Below are 18315 nucleotides of genomic sequence, written 5' to 3'. Positions count from 1 at the left end.
TGTTCTTCAAAAGAAAATCCCCTTAACACAGCTACTGTTTAGTGATAGGCAATTCCTTGAATTAAAAAGCCTAAAGCCACGGAGAACAAGTTCCCAGAAGAGATTTCATCTCGCACAAGCACAGAGATGTGTGTTCGAGCACCCAGACCACAGGAGAGCATCCTCCTCCTCCAGCAACCAATCCCCACTGTCCATTGCAGCTGTGGGAGCAGCTAAGCAAACCTGCAAGTGCCCAATTCCTGCATGCAACACCATCCAACGGGCTTCTTCACCAGGCTGGCCTCCATCCATCAACAAACGCTCTGCTCATCTTTTCACAGCAGCACTTAATAAAGATCAATGAGCTGAACAAAAGGGATTTCTCTTTTAAGCTGGAAATATATTGCTTATTTTACAATAAGAATCAAAGATACAGGATTAGGATCTGGGTTACTCATTGCACCAATGAAAGCAACAGAGGGGACACAGCTAACAGCCCCAGCACTCCCCATCACCCCAAGCAGGCCAACCTCAACCTTTTTGCTGCTGCTTTTTACTGTCTGCAATGTGACAAAGCAAACACCTCACAGCAGGAATCTCTAAAGAAACAGCAACTTCGGGGATATTAAATGCACTACAATTCTGAGGTCTTTTCATTTTTAATAGGGGAATTATAAACATTTTTCAACAGCCACCTCCAGTGTCTCTGTACAATTACACAGAATTACGCCCATTCAGATGGAGCAAAATCTGCCTCTCCCAAATGACCAATTTTAAGCTCCATATTTTCGAGCTAGGATAGGAGCAGCTGTTGCAACAGCACGCATACGTGCATTTTAAGAGCTTCAGATATCATATACGTAATCAACCATCAACACAAGAACTGTAAGCTACTTGACTCGTAACTCACGTGCTACTTTTGATGACTACAAAGATGACATCCCGCTCAGATGCCTGCAAAGCAATCGGGGCCGTGCAGATAAGAAAACAAGTTAATTCAGGTGTAAAGCAATGCTACAAAAGATAGAAGCTGGAAGAACGCCAGGAGGGGAACAGTTATGGATGCGTCCACACTAGCCACTCAAAGCTCACCATAAAATGCAATTACTTGCATTTACCAGAGATCCAAACCACAAATACATCATTTTGAAGAAGAGCTCTGTGGACCAGGTGACAAAAGAAAGCTGTGCATCATTTCCTAAAGGAAACAAACCCACATGGCTAAGGCTTATGCCCACAAAACACCTAATAGGAGTCAACAGCAGCTGCTCCCTGACTGCACTGCCATGTGCTGCAGCACCTTTGCTCCACTGACCACGACCATGTAACACCTGAGCGCCACACTGCTGCAGAGCTTGTGCACAGACATCTATCCTATTCTATGTAAAACCTCCCACTGGAGGCAAAGGATTTCTGTGACACATGGCAGGGAGTCATTATGCCTTTGGGCTTGTGACACTCACCAGATGTGCCCTGGTTCTGAAGGGTTACTTTAATACCCCTGCACTAAAAGCTGCTTTTAAAATTAGAGCTGGCATACAGAGATAGAAAGATCTTTTGTTTTAAACAAAAACAACCCTAAACCAACCTCACTGAGCACAGGAACCTTTACCAGCTTAAACACAGCAGCTTACATTGCAGCCACCTCCACAATTAATCCTCTGGGGTTTCATCTCATGAGTGAGCACTTGTGCCACCCAAGCAAGAACGCTGCAGGCTCCCTGCAGAACAGAACACACTTCCAGGAGATTCCTTGAAAGCCACTGGCAAGGCATCGCCCACAGCCCCAGAAGGAAGTTTTTCACCCAGAGGGTGGTGACGCACTGGATCAGGTTGCCCAAGGAGGCTGTGGATGTCCCATCCCTGCAGGCATTCAAGGCCAGGCTGAGGTGGCTCTGGGCAGCCTGGGCTGCTGGTTGGCAACCCTGCACATAGCAGGGGGTTGGGACTGGATGAGCACTGTGGGCCTTTGCAAGCCAGGCCATTCTGTGATTCTATGATTCTCACACTGCAAACATACAGAGCTGTGTGCACACACCTCCCAGCAGCTCTCTGGGTCACTCATCCCCTCCCTCACTTTGCTTTCCTTTGGATAGGGAAGCACTCCTTTACAAGTCCCTGTGCAGCAGCTCTGCTCCTCCGCCAGCATCACCCTGAGCTTGGGAAAAGAGCAAGGAAGAAATGAAAAGAAAAACCTCAACTGTTTCTCGATGTTCTAAACACAGACCTCCCAAATGCCTGAAAACAAAGGTCAGTAATGGAAACAGACCCCTCGCTGTGGCAACACCTTGGGCACAATGCTTTAATGCCGGCCATAGAAATACAACAAAAAACACACCGGGAATGCTAAATACATGGCTTTATCCAGAAAAGCATTGCTGCTGACAGGTCTGGAGCTGTGCAGTTGCCTCTCTTCCCCCGTATGGCTGACAGCAAACAAATTGCCGTGCTGATCTCGCACTGTCACTTCCTGCTGAGCAGATTTCAAGCAGTGCTGCTCGCTCCCCGGCAGCACCACGAGCAGAGCCCTGCTCTGCAGTAAATGCTTGGAGCAATTTACTGTGCTCATCTGAGGCTCACAGGAGTATTCCTGATGCCTGGACCGTAGTTCTTATTTGGCAAATGATTTTATTATAAACTGGTATCATAGCGAATCCATTTTCTTTAAAGGGTTTCTGCTGCTGTTTAATGGACTGTCAGTATAATTTAGATTTCATCTATTTAAACTCATTCAAGCCTGGCTCCTGATTGTACAATAAATGGAACATATTTCTATTCAACAAAATTAATGACAGTTAATTGTAGTCTGCAGTCCCCAGCTTTATAAAGGCTCGCCCAGGAGCTGCTGCCCGTCCCACACCACTACAAAAGCAAAGGGGCTGAAGGTGCTGGGCCACCAGCTCAGTCATGGGGATCCTCCCACCTGAGAACTGGCTTTTCTTCCTCCCAACACATGAGGAAGGTGGAAGGGAGCCATGAACAGCAGTCCCCAAATCAAACCGCACCACTACAACAAGTCATTGCTCTCCAGTTCTCCCTGCTACGTGTAAAATTCCACTTTTACAAAGAAAAAAGCATTTTTTCCAACTTCTTAACAGAGCTCAAAAAAAAAAAAACCTAAAAAACCCCATGGCAGAACTTCAAGGTTTACAGGAGATACATATTCATCACAGAGCTATTTTTACACTTCAGTTCTGGCATGCCCACCTCTCTCAGCTGGTAAAGCTGTCAGAATAAATAGGAGGCAGCACCTGGAAGGCTGACAAGCACCCGAGCCATGTCAGACAGGAGCCAGTCACTGTCAAGGAGCGAGCCAAATCCCTGTGCTTCCATCCCACTGACACTCTGCAACCCAAATACCACCGAGCTGCTTATCACAAAGCTCTTCCTCCCCCTCCCTCCATCGACTCTGTTACAAAACTGGCTGGTTGTCTGATAAAGCTGGTGGGGGTTTTCCAGATTAAAACAACTATGTCAGCGATTTCCTCAGTTACAACAATGCCAAACATGCAGGGAACAATTCACAGGACATTGAGCCAGGAGGGAAACAAAGCTCTGGGATTTGGAGGCCTGAACTGCTGCTGCAATGCAGGCAGGTGGTGGATGGAGAGGCAGCGGGAGGGCATCCCTGTCCCATCAGACCCCAATGATATATGGTTGCTCCACTGAAGGTGGAAGCAGCGCTCCATGGGATGCACAGCAGCCCCAGATGTGACCCTGGTGCTCCCCAATGTGACAGCACAACAACCCCACACTGCAGGCTCCATGCCCAACTGCTGACATGGACACACACTTCAGAGCCCAAGTGCTCCCTATGGAAAAGGGCCAAACACACTGTAAGGCACAACATACCCGATTGAAAACCATATAAGAACTCCCTTGGATACATTTGGTGACAACCGAGGTATTTTATGACAGTATCCAACCTGCAAATTCAGCTTCCTCCCTTCTCGGACAACAGCACAAGGAGTCAGGGACAGCAAGGCAGACATTCACACTGCACTGAGCACAGATGAGGTGCAGCTCCTTTGCTTCGGTGCCCTCCCAGTTGCACAGAGCACTCGCATCACTTCAGCCATCAGCCTGGCCTAGAGAAGGATTCAGTCTGCTAACGCCTGGCTCTCCCAGCAGCAGCGTTTCACCTTCCATTACCTCTCATCAGCTCCTCTTGCTGAGGTGTTGTTTACACAGCTACTGATGTCACTGCAGAAACAGATCCTCATCAATCCTTTTAATCCCTGCAGATCCCTTTAAATGTTCCTACACAGGCAGAGCAAACAGCGTTGTCCTGGTCCACAGGTGACACACCAAATCACCTGCTTCCCAAACCAGCCCAGACCTCTGCCCAGCTCTGCTTTCCCAGTGCAGGCTCACAGAGCCATCACAGTAACATTGCAACAGCAATGGCACCAACAGAGCCATTAGGTGCACTTAGGGAGCACTGCTCAACACCCAGCCTCAATTCCCTCCGTGCAACAAGAGTGACTTTCTCACTGTGACAAGAACAAGGTGAGAACTGCCAGGCAAATTAAAACCAGAGATGCGAAAGGAACTGGAAAGGAGGTTGTGGAAACAGAGGGGACAGATGGGGACGTGGGCCAGCAGCTTTCAGGGCAGGTCCATGTGAGTGCCAACACAGCCAAGGAGATTAATTGCGCAGTGTCATCTCTAAGCTCTACTCAAATTTAGATGCATGGTTTAAAGCTATGCATATGTTCGTTATGTCTGTGCAAATTAATAAGAACAGGATTTGCACGGTAACACGGCAGCACAGCCCGCTTGAAAGGATCTTGATGATCTATTTATTTACTGTTCCCTGTTACTCACATACAGGTGCTGAGCTGAGCACAAAGAAAATCAAGCGCTGGATTAACTGCTGCACAGCAGACAGAGGAAGATTGCAACCAAGGGCTTCATGGGTACAAAGCACAGACCTCCAGCACTCCTGATCACATCAGAGCATTTAAGAGACAGAATCAGACAAATGGAAAAGATTTCCTTTCCCTGAAGCCCTGAAGATGTGAGCAGCAGACAGCTATCCATCCCGCACACACCTCTAACATCCAGATGTAAGATTTTCTCCTGCAGTACGTACTATAATTCTTTTAGAATACATATTATGCAATGAAGTGTGAATACAGAAGCTCGCTCCTGTTAGGAAGTTACGTTTTTAATTAAAAATAAAGCATTAAAACCCTTAAACAGGTCCGTTATGGTCTCATCCTTGCTCACACCCCTCCAGCACTGCACTAGCATTCATCCAAATGAGAGTATCCCAGAGACAGAATCATGCATGTGGAAATGACCTCCCCCCACACACACACTCCTGCTATGTCTGTACATGGCCCTTTCTATTCTGAACAGATTCTCGTGTTAGGAAACAATAAATGCTATCTGCTCTTTCCTTCCACGACTCTCCTGCAATGGAGCAAGCTGTGCTTCCCGCTGCCCTGCAGATACACCTCCAGCCATGTGTTGCTGCATCAGTGGTACACAGAGCACTGCAACCCCTCACAAGGCACTAATTCTCCTCCAATCCGCTCCAGAATGAAATTGAGAGCACTGTGATTTTCCATCTTCATTTTACGCCAAGTCTTTCTGCGATGAAAGCCAGCATATCGCATTGTACTGCCGGGCCCACACAACAGCTGTTCCTAACATACTCGTATTTTTCATCCTCTGACACTGAAAATAAGATTGCTCCAAAGCTGATCCTTAGGCAGGCTTCCTATTGCTACTGCTCAGGCAACAGATACCACCCAGCCCTGATGGAGAGGAAAAGACCATTTCCAACTGATCCAAAGGTGCCACTGAAGCATTTCAGTAGGTAAGCTGCCCTGACAAGCACTGGCCATTCTACACAGGAGCAAACTACAACTACTGCACCAAAGTACGGACAGCCCTATTTCAGCAGCCACCTACAGCTCGTGCTGCACACCTACAAGGGGCACTTCAGGGCACTTCCTGCAGCCTCACCTGGATAGAGCATTTCCCCCACTGACATTACCCACACAATGACAGTCTGGTACTCGAGACACGCTGTGCCTCATAGAAAAATCAGACAAGCTTTTACCTCTGTAGTTTCCATGGATTTTATTTGGAATTCATCTGACTTGCTCCAGCAGCATTACTACACCACAGCAATTGTCTGACAAAGAGCAATAGAAAACCAGCAGAGCCCCTAAGCCAGCACTCTGAACAGTACAGACCAAGAGAATATCCCTCGTGGTGAAACAGACAACTGCAATTAACTACTAAAACACAGCACAAATGAACACGGGGACTTCTTTGCTCAAAAAACAAGGAATACAACCAGGTGAATAATCTCTATTTTACTTTCAGGAAGGAATTTGCTGGCAGCAGCCACAGGTTACACCTTGAATCCTTATATATGAGTCTGAAAACCCGATGTGAACCATGCAGCAATTGAATGGCACGTCCAAGATATGCAGAGCATAATGCAAGCTTCTCACTGCTGTCCTCACACCCAGACACCTGCTGACACTGGTGGCTTTGCTCAGTACACACATTGCTGTGCACAGACATTAGCTAGCCACTGGGAGGGCGAACAAATGGGATAATGGGTGTGAGATCTTAACTCACCTGATTTGCTCTTCAAGGAGAAGAGATGAGGATCTCAACAAAATGGATTTGTAGAACAACTTAGAAATGGGGGGGAAGATGGCACCTCATCCAACCTCTAGCTCAGATCACATCTAGTTTCAATCTCAGATCAAGGTGCACAGTGCGTGGTCCAGCTCAATTTAAAACTCTTGGACAGACTTCCCGAATGAAACAAAGTTAATGGAGTAGAAAGTGAAAAAGGTGGCTCATTCTTAAAGGAAAGCTCACAATCATTGCAACAAATGGGATACGAGACGTATCTGTAAAGCTTTGCATGTGGACCCATAATAATCTCCAATGGAAACGTGGCAACCTCCCCCATACAACCACAGCCTGGTGCACAGCACAGCACACGCTGCAGCCAGCTAACTGCTAGCTAAGTGCACAACCAGCTGCAAAACAAACACAGCACAGGAACTTCTTACCTCCAGGCCTGTATACAACGTCATCCTCCGTGATGAAAGACGTGATTTCACCGTTGTCTGTTCTCTCATATCGGGATTTCTTCTTGGGTGGTTTCTTTTTGCTTTTCTTTGTGGACTCCTCCGTGGTGGCACTGTTGTTGTCATTGTCCTCATCTTCGCTGTGGTCACTCTCCGCATAATTCTTGGCACCTCCTTCCAACGTGCAGCTCCGTCGAGGACGTGAGTTCTCGCTCTCCCTCACCTTATCTCTTTTGTCTCGCTCCTTGTCCCGGTCTCTATCCCTGTCCTTCTCTTTGTCTTTGTCTTTTTCTTTGTCCGCTGTCATGATTCGCCACGTGCCTTCTTCTGTCCTCTCACGGCTGGGCCTCCGTGAAAGGTAGACAGTGAGCCTGGGCTTCAGTCTTCTGAATTTCTCACTCAAATCCAGGAAAAATTCAACCACTCCAACAACCCCAGCGTTTTAAAAAGGTTCTTGAAGGAGGAAGGGGGAAGAAAGAGGGGAAAAAGCCAACGTTAATATTCGCCATTCTCTCATATTTGAAAATACCCATTAAAACAAAAGAAACCCACGAGTGGTTTTTACAACCGAGCTGCAACCCAAAGTACAGCAATGAATGAACTGAAAGTAAACCACAGCACTTAGAACATTTGCTTCTCCACATATCATGCTTGCTTTAGAGCTAACAGAAGACAGGAAGGTGGATTTTATATGTCACCAGCTTCACACACTCAGTTTCCTGCTGGGGAATAGAATGGGAAGAGATAATCCAATGCTTTTACCTCCTTGATCATTTAATCAATACTCTTTACATCAACTGCATTATTTTTTCCTTCAGTGCAAGCCTAAGAGTAAGCAAGCCTGGATTAACTGTTGCAAGAGAACTGGCAACCCTTGTCCTATGGGCCAGGATCCCCAAAGCACAGCCAAGAGCACAGAGGAGCTGCCCACCAGACCACCAGCTGGCCCTGTGCAGCCGTGTCCCATTATTCCTTTCACTCAAAATGAGTTTCCTTCAAATGCTCTCCCTGTTGCTCAGACCAAAATGACCGTGACTGCATTCTGCACGCAACACCTCGCAGCAACAGCTAGCAGCACTTTCAGTCTCCAGAGAGGCTTCTAGCAACTAAGACATCCATCTTCCCATGGTCATCGATACAGGGTGAGAGCTGGGAAACCCGTCATGAGAACAAAAAACAAAACAAACTAAGAACAAGCAAAGAAACACTCAAAACACTTCACACCTCTTCAGAAATGATATCCGATACTCTCTACAAGAGAATGCCAATGCAGCATTGAGTCACACAAGCTGTGTCTTAAAACCACGCTATGTCCTACAACCAGTTCGTCCTCCCACGGCCTCTAATGCTCCTCCAAGGAGCTCAAGCTGCTATCCTAAACCAGAGTTTGGTCCCATCTTACCCTGCAGATTCCGTACCGTTCATAAAAATACAGCAGCTCTAACTCGAATTTGTGCACTAACTGTGTACCAACCCCATTTCACCTGCACCCCACACACAGCTCCCCAGGATGCCACACTACCTACTGTGAGCAGGAATGACCGCACTGAGCAGAAGGCTACAGCACCTCCAGCACAAAACACTGGACCTAAAGGGGCTGAATGTCCTCATGTTAAGTGTCTGGAAGCACACTGAGGAAAGCAAAGGACTACTTTGATTCTGAAGGAGGCAGTGAAGCTGCGTATTTGAAGCCTGCTATGTAATCCAGGCCCTGCCGACTATTGCTTCCAGCAATGAAAACAACCACAGAGACAAATTGCTGTTACTGATACAGTTCAGGCTGGAGCTTGAATCTCTCGGGCATTTCCTGAATGAACCAATCATCCAGGTAAGAAACGATTCTATTTGCTTTCCTCCTCACAGCAGCTGCCATCGTTCTGCTAACACACACAGGGGAACCCAGTGCAGCTCCAGGAGAGACGGCCACAATGAACCTGTCAATTGCCAGGGAGGTTGCAGGGATAGTGATAGCAACAGTCCATAGAGACTCAATAAGAAATGTCTTCCATTTCTAGAGGCTATGAAACTCCTCAATAGCAAGCCTGAGGATTTGTCACTTTCTCTCCCCAACCCCTCACTGTTGTTACAACATAATTAGAGAGCAAATAATCATTTATTTGGAATGAAAACAAATTACTTCCCCGGGGCTATGTAAAATTCCAAGCAGTGCTGTCTCAACCCATTGGACAGGAGGTCTCTCTTGGAGACTAGAAACTATAGGATACCCCACAAGTTACACTCAGTGGCCTCCAGGGATGGGTAAGAGCCAGATACTTGGGGCTGCAGCCCTCAAGGACCCAACTTCTGGGTCAGGAACAACACCAAGGCACTGAATCCTAGCAAAGACAAGTTCTCCCTTCAGAGCCTTTCCTGCTGCACTCCTCATCCTCACCCTATATAACTACACTCTCCAGTTATTAAAACTAGAATGCTGTTTACATATTGATTTGGGAGAACATAAACAACAGGAGGAAGAGAAGAGTCACGGTGCCAGTCCTTTTGTTCTCAGTGACACCAAGAATGAGGGAGAAATAAACCCAGAGCTGATGGTAACTGACAGCTCATTCATCCGTATTAATTCAGCTGCATCTTGAAACATCCTGAGGTCTCTCTCCGAGTCTTGAAATCTCAAGGAACCAGGAGGAGCTGTGCAAAGAATCTGAACGAGCAGCCACCACTGCACTGCAAGCTGCTCCTGCTCATCTCGGCTCTGAAAGCAGATTTCAGCTTTACAGAGTGGGGCACGCATTAGGATGCCAGAAGAGCAAAGAAAAGCTTCTCTCAGCTATCACTAATTAAGCCATAGAAAATAATCATCTTTCATTCAAGCAATGACCCAAACATGTTTTGAAGATTCCTAGATATATTTTGCCCATCCAGTGAAATACAGCCCATATACACCCCCAAATAACTGCACAGCATTACTGCCAGGGCAGAATCATGGCAGGCTGTGAGCACCGAGCTGCTGACCCAGCCTGACCACTGGCAGCACCATGGTTATTTCATGTCTGCACCTGGAAACCATTAGTGGAGCCAACGCATTGCAGCTCTCTGCATGTTAATACCAGCTAAGAGGTTTCAATACCTGAAGAGTTGGGTTTTAAACATAATGTGAAAGTGAGTCCAACAGAAATGCCATGAGGCCAGAACAGGAACCAAAACCATGAGAAGAGCTCCTTCTCATCCTTACAGGCAGATAAATCGGCCCATAAAGACTCCCCCACACATGTTAAGGTACGGGCCTGAAGAAAACCTTCAAGAGCCTTGGTTAGAAGGGAACCTAAGAGCACTGGGAAGAGGAAATCTCAGCTCCATCAGCCACAGAGCACAGTGTTGAGCTGCAAGCATGCAAACCACTGCTGCAGGTCAGACATGGGCCCTCCTGCCTCAAACACACCCCTGGGCTGCCTGCATACAGCCCTGCTTTCCTAACATCCCACCCCTGAGGACAGAGCTCATTAACAGCACCACAGGCTGACCTCCCTGCTGAGGCATGCAGTTTAACCTTTCTGCTCCAGAAAAGGCTCAGCGCATCTGTTATCAGCTTTTCCCCGCATTCTTCCCCTATCTTCTGTTTGCTGTTGAAAATGGGAGCTGCAGCCATTCAGGTGACCAAGTATTTTGGGTCAGCAATATCCAGTCAGTTTTACACACTGGCTTCCTTAAAGGTAATGCAATCTCAAACTAACCCGGGGAGAAACGAGAGCTGTTTAAGAGCAGCTACATACAAGTCAATAGTCTTAGAAGTTTCTGTACAACCAACAGCACTTCCCCAGATAAGTCAGCCAGAGTTGCAAGCTCCTCAGAACCCCTCAGGTGATTTCAGACGGTGCTTTAATGGCCTCTCTAGTTGTAATTAGTGGGAGGGAGCAAACAAGGAGCAACAGACAGTAAACACAACGCCAGGGATTACTTCCTCGTCTCTGAAGCCAGGCAGGCTCACATAAATGATTAGCACAATACAGGTCTGAGGAACACAAAGCAGCAGTCCCATAGCATCACTTGCAAACAAAGTTAAAGACTTGTTAAAGCGTTCCTATAGTGCAGCGCAGCTCCCTGCTGCTATGGGCTGTGGGGGAGGAAGGCCCATGGGGCAGCACAGAGCTGCTGTCTGGGGAGCATGGCATTACCTGGAGCCGAGACAACACCTGCACTAGGTAGGAGGTTGCTTACCAATGTTTAAAAAACAAAGTTAACAATTATGCTGCGACACACAGATTTATTTATTTTTAATACGATGGTTTTATTGGCCACAATGACTTGGCTTTGCCTTCCAACAACCACGTCAAGCCAGCAGTGAGCCAGAGGACAACTGCTCGGCCAACCAAGCACAAACAACAAGAGACAGCAAGCGAGAGGCAGGAGGAAAGCTCAGGCCAGCAGCAGCCAACCTCCATGCCAACCCATGCACCAGCAGCTCCCTTACAGCCCCCCAGTACATCACGTACCACGTGCCATAACATACAGGCATACATACACTGCACAACAGAGCTTTGCTTTGGTTCCTCCATCCCTGCATTTTAACAACCAGCTATTGCCATTCTCAGTCCATACAGCTGTACCTTTGCTCTGTAGGTTTTTCTTCCTTCTTAAATGCCCGCCCTTTTACACAAGCCTTTCATCTTCTAGAAAGCCTCAAAAAATATCTTCATTTAAAGCACTCAAACTAAAACCAGACTGGGTTATTTTGGGGAAAGCCTTTCTTGGAGCAGCAAACAAAGGCCCAAGTCCTGCTTTCCAGCCACATTAGCCATTTCATTCAGCTACATGTAACTGTTGACTTCAATTACCCAAAAATGGAAGAATAAGTGCAGGGTGGGCTCCTGGGCCGGGCTGAGCAACCAGACAAGGCCACAAACACAAAGCCATCATTAAAGCTGAAGCCACACCATCCAATTTCACAACAGTGGAAAGGCAAAGAAATGCTGCTCTTCTAGCCTTCCAACAAGGAAAAGACAGTACAAAGTTACCAAAGGGCAATGGACTTTCACAAGCCCTCGTTTTGTCGTCTGCTGTATTAACATGCTTTCACATGAGCAGTAATAGGAGCAGCGCCTCTGATTTCAGAGCTGAGTCCCACTTCCTTGGAGCAGCAGCTTGCTCTGAGTGACAGAGCAGGCAGCAGAGCTGTCCTACAAAGCCTCTCCCCAGCACAGAAGCCCTGTTGTAATCAGGAGATTAAGTGTGCTTATTCGGGTGTGAAATACTGACTTGATCTCTGTCTCACATTAGAGGCTGTCTACAGCAACCGGTCAGCAGATTCTTCATAATTTCCTAATGCTTCACAACTGCAATGTATTAAATTACGTCTCACTTCCCCTATTGCATTTACAGAATACGGTTAACAAGTGCCAGTATTTAAAGCAGCAAAAACCTCACTGGTGGCAGCGTGATGCATGGTGCTCACTCTCCAGCTCTGGGCAGAGGGGTGTCATTCCAAGAGCAAACACTGCAGTGCAACAAATGCAGGCACAGAAAGCAGAGACCAAAGCACACCTGCAGTCCCAACCAGCAGCACAGCTCATGGCCTCTCTGTATCCCGTGCTGAAGATTATCCCATATCCCTGACTTTATCTTCTTGCCTCTCCCAATAGCAAGGACTTGAATCATCCCGTAAGATTAATGCACGTTTCCTTCATTCAACGCACAACGTTGTGCAATTGCCATTATTTCACTTGAATCTGAGGGGCAGTTTCCTCCCACACCATCATCGGCTGCGGCTGAGCGTTGAAGATAACAAATGGTGGTGAGCAGCTCGTTAGGAAAGAGACCATCTCCTTATGTAAGATTTTAGCACCAGACAGGAACCACAGAAATCCCACAGACCATCTCAACTAACAACAAAGGAAATGAGCAGACGTAGCTGGTCTTAACATGGGACCATCCAGCAGAACAGATGAGCAAACAGAAAACACCGTCTATGGCCATTTTCAGATTATAAACCTAAATCTCTACTACTTATAAACCTCTACTGCAACTCTCCCTGTCCAGCTGCCAGCTTCCATAGCGCACACGAGCACCACCTATTTATCCCATGGAATCCAATACAACTTCTCACCTTGCAAGCCAGCGGATGGCTTTTCCCCTCTGATCTCATTCACTTCTCTCACAGTCAGTGATCAAGCTTCCCTTTTTTTTTTAACCTTAAAACACCTCCACCTGCACGTAGCATTAAACGTAACACAGAAATCCACTTACACTGTAACCATGTTACAGCTCTCGGGCCACTGATTCCCCCATCAGCTCTGCAGCACCCCCAATTCAGAGCAATGCCCTTCCCAACCTCCTGCAGCCTTTCCCCACCCCATGAAGAATTGCATCAGCAACCTGCTGACCGCTGCTAATAAATCCCACTGAAAAGCGGTTCATAACTGGCTGCGTTTTTCATGAGAAAAGGGAAGAAATGCTTCAAATGATTAGTCTGCCTCTAATCTGAACCAAGAGGAAGTGTTTTAAGGCTGCATGAAATAACTTCTGACTTCGGTCACGCTTTAGACATTAAATTCTACTTCCAGTACTCTCAGTGCAGACTCTTAACTATTGTATGACTGAAGTGATGGCATCTAATGTAACAGGATGAGGCAATATAGCTGGATTAATGTATTTAGGTCTGATCTTGTAAGCTGCTGAGCACGGTGATTTGCAAAATTAGACCATAAACCATTAAGTGTCGAACAAGTGATGCAAAGCATTATTAAGCCGCACAAGAAGCACTCTGGCCTCGTTCACATTGCAGCTCCACCACCCCCAGCAGCAGGCCTGGGGCACACACTGCCCTCCACGTCCCTGCTCCCAGACATCCCCACCCTTCCCACACTTCTATCACTGCACATGAGCACCCAGCAGCCCCAGGGTAGAGCTCAGCAGCCACCTGGCAAGCTGAGGAGTTCCCTCCTGCAACCCCAGCCCAGCCAGGAGCTGCTTTGCAGCACAGCAGGAGTCGAGGCACCCAGTGCCAGCTGCCCAGAAGTCAGGGCCCAATTATACCCAGCACATCAGCCTGTTGTCCCCAGCAGTCCTGCAGCCTCTCCCTTGAGATAACTTATACAGCTTAGGTGAGATTTATTACCCGCTGACGAGCTCTTAACGTATGCTGAATTATGATCTGGCCTCTGAATCAGAATGAACTTTGGTATGAGCAGGTATTTCAAAATGCAACCACACTGAAGACGGAATACGAAACAAGTTTTCCAGCACAGTGTTTTAGTATCAAATCACATTGGTAAGCCATAAGGGAACAAGGGAACCTCCTACAAAAGACATGCAGTTTTGAAGAAAATGACACCAGTGTTGATGGAGCACGTCTGGCCTGGCTGGAGTTTCATCGAGCTGTAAGCTATCCATGAGAGCAATGCAAAAAACACATTGCAGAATCTCATGCTTAATCCTTCCAATGGCTGTTTCAGCTGGGTCAGCAGCGCTCAGCACCTTAATGACAATGCAGGAATGCAGCACAGTCAGCCCTGTGTCTGGGGGAAGACACACAGGAGAACAGCACCCCAAGGTAAGCAACCCCCAGTTGCGCTTTGGAGACCACAGCTGTACCTATTTCTCACATCAGCAGTGTTTGAATCACAACTTCAACCACTCGTAACTCTCCATTCCACAACGCACCTCTCTTCAGCAACAGCAGCACGTAGAGCTGTAAAGAGAACAGACCCAAGGTGAAGGATTACCAAAGCTCACGGAAACCCATCCAAACAGATGGCATCATTTGGTTGGGTTTTTGTAAATGCTCTTTAGCATTTACAGCTGGAAGTGACAAATACCCAACGTGCTTTGAATATGCAAATGGGAGGAACAACACGAAAAGAGGACAATGTAATTTCTTTTAAAGACAGGCAGTCATAATGTTGAAACAGACTGCAACCAATTTTCATACACTATTCATAATTACTTTATTACGCTGTGAAAGGGTAATCAGTTTCCAAATGATCTAATAACCTTGGGCTGCTCTTAACTCTTTTATATCAGTCTTAACTACAAACACAGGCTAGGTCTCCAGCTCGAAGGCAATTACAATGATCTAATATTAAACATGCAGGGTAGTGATGTTCTTCCTCTCGTGCTCTCACACAAACCAGCATACGAGATTACCTAAGAGCATTCAATTAATAAGCAGGAACTGCTATATAGAAAAATCCATTCCCAGCTCTAATCTCAAAGGAATAGCTTTATTATCGGGAAAGGGAAATCTGATTTTTGGCTCCTTTGTTAGATTTCAATAGGAAATGGAGCAAATACAGTATGTTTTGACTGCCTGTAACAAGGGAGTTCTATGGGGATCTGTCACTGTGGCAGACCTAAGGACGGGGGCTTTCTTCCACCCCATAAGTGCCTGAGTTGTGCTGACTCGTGCCACGGCTCAGCTGTTTTCACAGCAGTGTGATTTAACTACATGCCAAGGCCACATCCCATCAGTAGGCATTGACTCAACCCAAGAACCCTCCGAGCATAGGAAAGCACAGCTCCCTGCATTGCCAGGCCCTGTGCCGGCCTGCTGTAGTGCACCTGGGGAGGGCACTGGCAGCCACGGAGCTTCCAAGGGCAGAGGAAGTGGCATGTTGGTTCTATCAGAGGTAAACAGATTAATTGCACCGGGTGATTAGATTAGGAGGCTGAAACCTCCGCGATGGGGAATGAGGGAAACCTGAAGCTCCAACATCATGTTTGTGTTACTGCTATCATTTTACTGCCCAGATAAACGAGCAGTGACAGAGCAATGAGTTACACTACCACTGCAATGACTGATCCCTGCACTTCCTCCAGTCCCTACCAGCCACCAAAACAGCCCCCAGCCTTTTAAAACAACATCAGCACACCCACAGAACCCAGCGTTCCATCTACGCAATGCCCTTCACTCTAAACAAGCAGAACGTAAGCTTATCAGCCCCCAGATGCTGCAGAAACACTTACTGTGTATTAACAGGATCTCAGCTTTATCTCCAAACCGAGTCATTTTGATCTCTCTAAGCAAGTTCAAGAAGAAAACAGCGCTGAAAGCAAAGCACGCAGGGTTTTGCATGTTTCAAGAAGATTCAAGAAGATTTATCTCGTGCTTTTGCTAACATCAGGAAAAAGCGTATTTCTAAACCACATGCTTAGAATCACAGGCAAACTCACACATCACAACCAAGTTTTATCCCAGTAGCAAAGCGTTCATGCAATCACAAAGGTCTTTTCTTGGCAAAACTTGAAAATAAGTCCTAAAGAAGGCCAGCTGGCTTTAATTATTTACATTTGTCAGCGCTGTTTGTTCACACCTTGCATCCAAGGGTCAGAACTGCAATCACCAGCCCAGGCAAAGCTCAGTATAAATATTACTTTTGTCCTTTCTTCTGGAAAGAATTCCAGCTTTGTTACAGAAGCACAGAAAACAGGTATCCCTCTGATCCATTTATAGAGCTTTCATAAACAAAGCTAATTAGCTTATAGGAAGCTTCTCATGGTGCCTATCCTCTGTTACTTAACCCAGCCTGACACATCAATAGCTGTTCTATGTTCCCGTAAATCACCTTACTGAGCACAGCCTTATGCCACAGGTTATAACACAACTTCTGCTTCCTGAGCACCTGAGCTGCTTCTGCTTTCTGCTGCTGCACTCGACTGAACCGCACTTGTGACTTGTTTAACTAATGGCAGCAGGTCAGAAAGGAGTTGTGCTCATAAACCAGCTGCCCCTGGCCCTACAGCAGGGATAGCAATGGCCAGCAGAGATTCAGGCCAACAGCTGGGGCCCGTAACAAGCCCAGCCACCACACTTAATCCGTTCATCTGTCAGAGGCCAGACTAATGCTGCAAAGAAACATCCTTAATTTGAAAATCCCTTGGGGGAAAAACAGCCTTTCGTGTACCGTGATCATCAACACGTATCTATTCCTGCACCCTCTGCCTTCGTGACTGCTTTGGGTTTGTTTGTAAACCAGTCAGCAGACCTCAGGTGGAACAGCACGTTAGCAGCACGTACCAACAGACTGCAGGAACGCTGGGTTTTGCTGTTTCCCAATCCCATTTGACCAGAAATGTGTTGATTTGCAGCCAGCCTGACCTGGTGGGGATGTGCACTCTGTTCACCTGCTGCACCTGACCCATTCAATCTGCATTTCAGCAGCAGGAAGACTAATCTCGGGTGCCAACATGGAACGGCTTTGTTTCTATAGAGCTTTTCTAAAGGTGTTGAAGACAACAACTCTCTAAGTGGCTCCATCCAGACAGAGGTCCATCCCTGTGGCAATAACAGCACCAACCAGAAGCTACAGCAGCTGCTGGGACCTCCAGGCTGCATGTATGGATTGGTGAAGGCTGTGCTACCTAAAAACAAAGCCTTAGGATTAGTTGAGTAACAAACAGCTTATATTCTTTACACAAAGTAAAACCAAAAGCCCTCTGAGATGCTCTATTAACCACTCGCACCAGGAAATTAAAGTCCCACCTTGTCACCTCTACATTAAGAAGAGCTGAGACACAGAGAGAGTATCCCCACAACCTGCAGTAAGGCTTCAGACAGCCAATGCAGGCAGAACAGCTGCGTGCAGCACTGTGATAATCACAATTAAGGACTCATCTACTTCACATAGAAGCGACTCACCCAGGCACAACAGAACCAACAGCACCGAGGGCCACAGCAACAGAGAGCTGCAGGGGGACTCTGAGGCACAGCCGCGGCTATTTGAAGTAAAACAAAGCACTATCAACTCTAACACACGCACACAAAGGAAGCGGGAGGATACATGACGTCAGCCCGAGCCTCAATTCATAAATCCCGACCGCAAGAACAGATAAATTCTTCATTGCCTTTCTCTGGAAAGCTGCTCACACGCAGCACAAGCCTCACCGTGCAACACAGCAATGCTGCTCCACAGCAGGAGGGGGGAATGGTGGAACCCTCACAGCATGGCCACATCCAACAGCTCGCTGCCACCTTCTGCTGCTCCCACTGAGCTCGATAAAAATAGTTGGAAACGCTGCTAAATTACAGGGCTGGAAACACAAATAAGGGCTTTTTAAACGCTGCTCCCACACGCTTCTCAACTTGCTGCTAAGCGCCTGAAATGTCTGTCTTGTGATATTTACTAGGCTCTAAGTCCTGAAATACGCCGTCGTCTGTAAGAACAAAAAAAAATACTGACAAAAAAAAAAACGCCGAGCTGGCTGCACGGCTGGAACTAATTGCCTGCAGATTAATGGCTTTACATCGGCATAGCACTGCTCTGTCTGCCGGGCTTTAAGTCCTGTTTACTTCCAGCTCTCAGCTCCCAAAAGAAACACT

General features: G+C 47.0%; 1 protein-coding gene across 5 annotated transcripts in view; it reads right to left on the bottom strand.

The window, feature by feature from the left end:
• The window catches only part of RERE (arginine-glutamic acid dipeptide repeats), a 149104-nt gene that overhangs the window by 97613 nt on the left and 33176 nt on the right, over positions 1 to 18315 (bottom strand). For 4 of the 5 annotated variants that reach the window (XM_072354142.1, XM_072354146.1, XM_072354145.1 and 1 more), the window contains exon 2: positions 7029 to 7499. In XM_072354142.1, coding sequence (XP_072210243.1) covers positions 7029 to 7353 — 325 coding nt within the window. In that variant the 5' untranslated portion in view covers positions 7354 to 7499. Of the gene's footprint in view, positions 1 to 7028; positions 7500 to 17880; positions 18095 to 18315 lie in introns of those variants that run through there. The other variant, XM_072354144.1, reaches the window with a different exon arrangement.

This window comes from Excalfactoria chinensis, chromosome 20 (assembly GCF_039878825.1).
Source record: "Excalfactoria chinensis isolate bCotChi1 chromosome 20, bCotChi1.hap2, whole genome shotgun sequence".
NCBI classification, from domain to species: Eukaryota; Metazoa; Chordata; class Aves; order Galliformes; family Phasianidae; genus Excalfactoria; species Excalfactoria chinensis.
The sequence above is the reverse complement of the archived record's forward strand: the minus strand, read 5'-3'. Positions and strand labels throughout refer to the sequence as shown.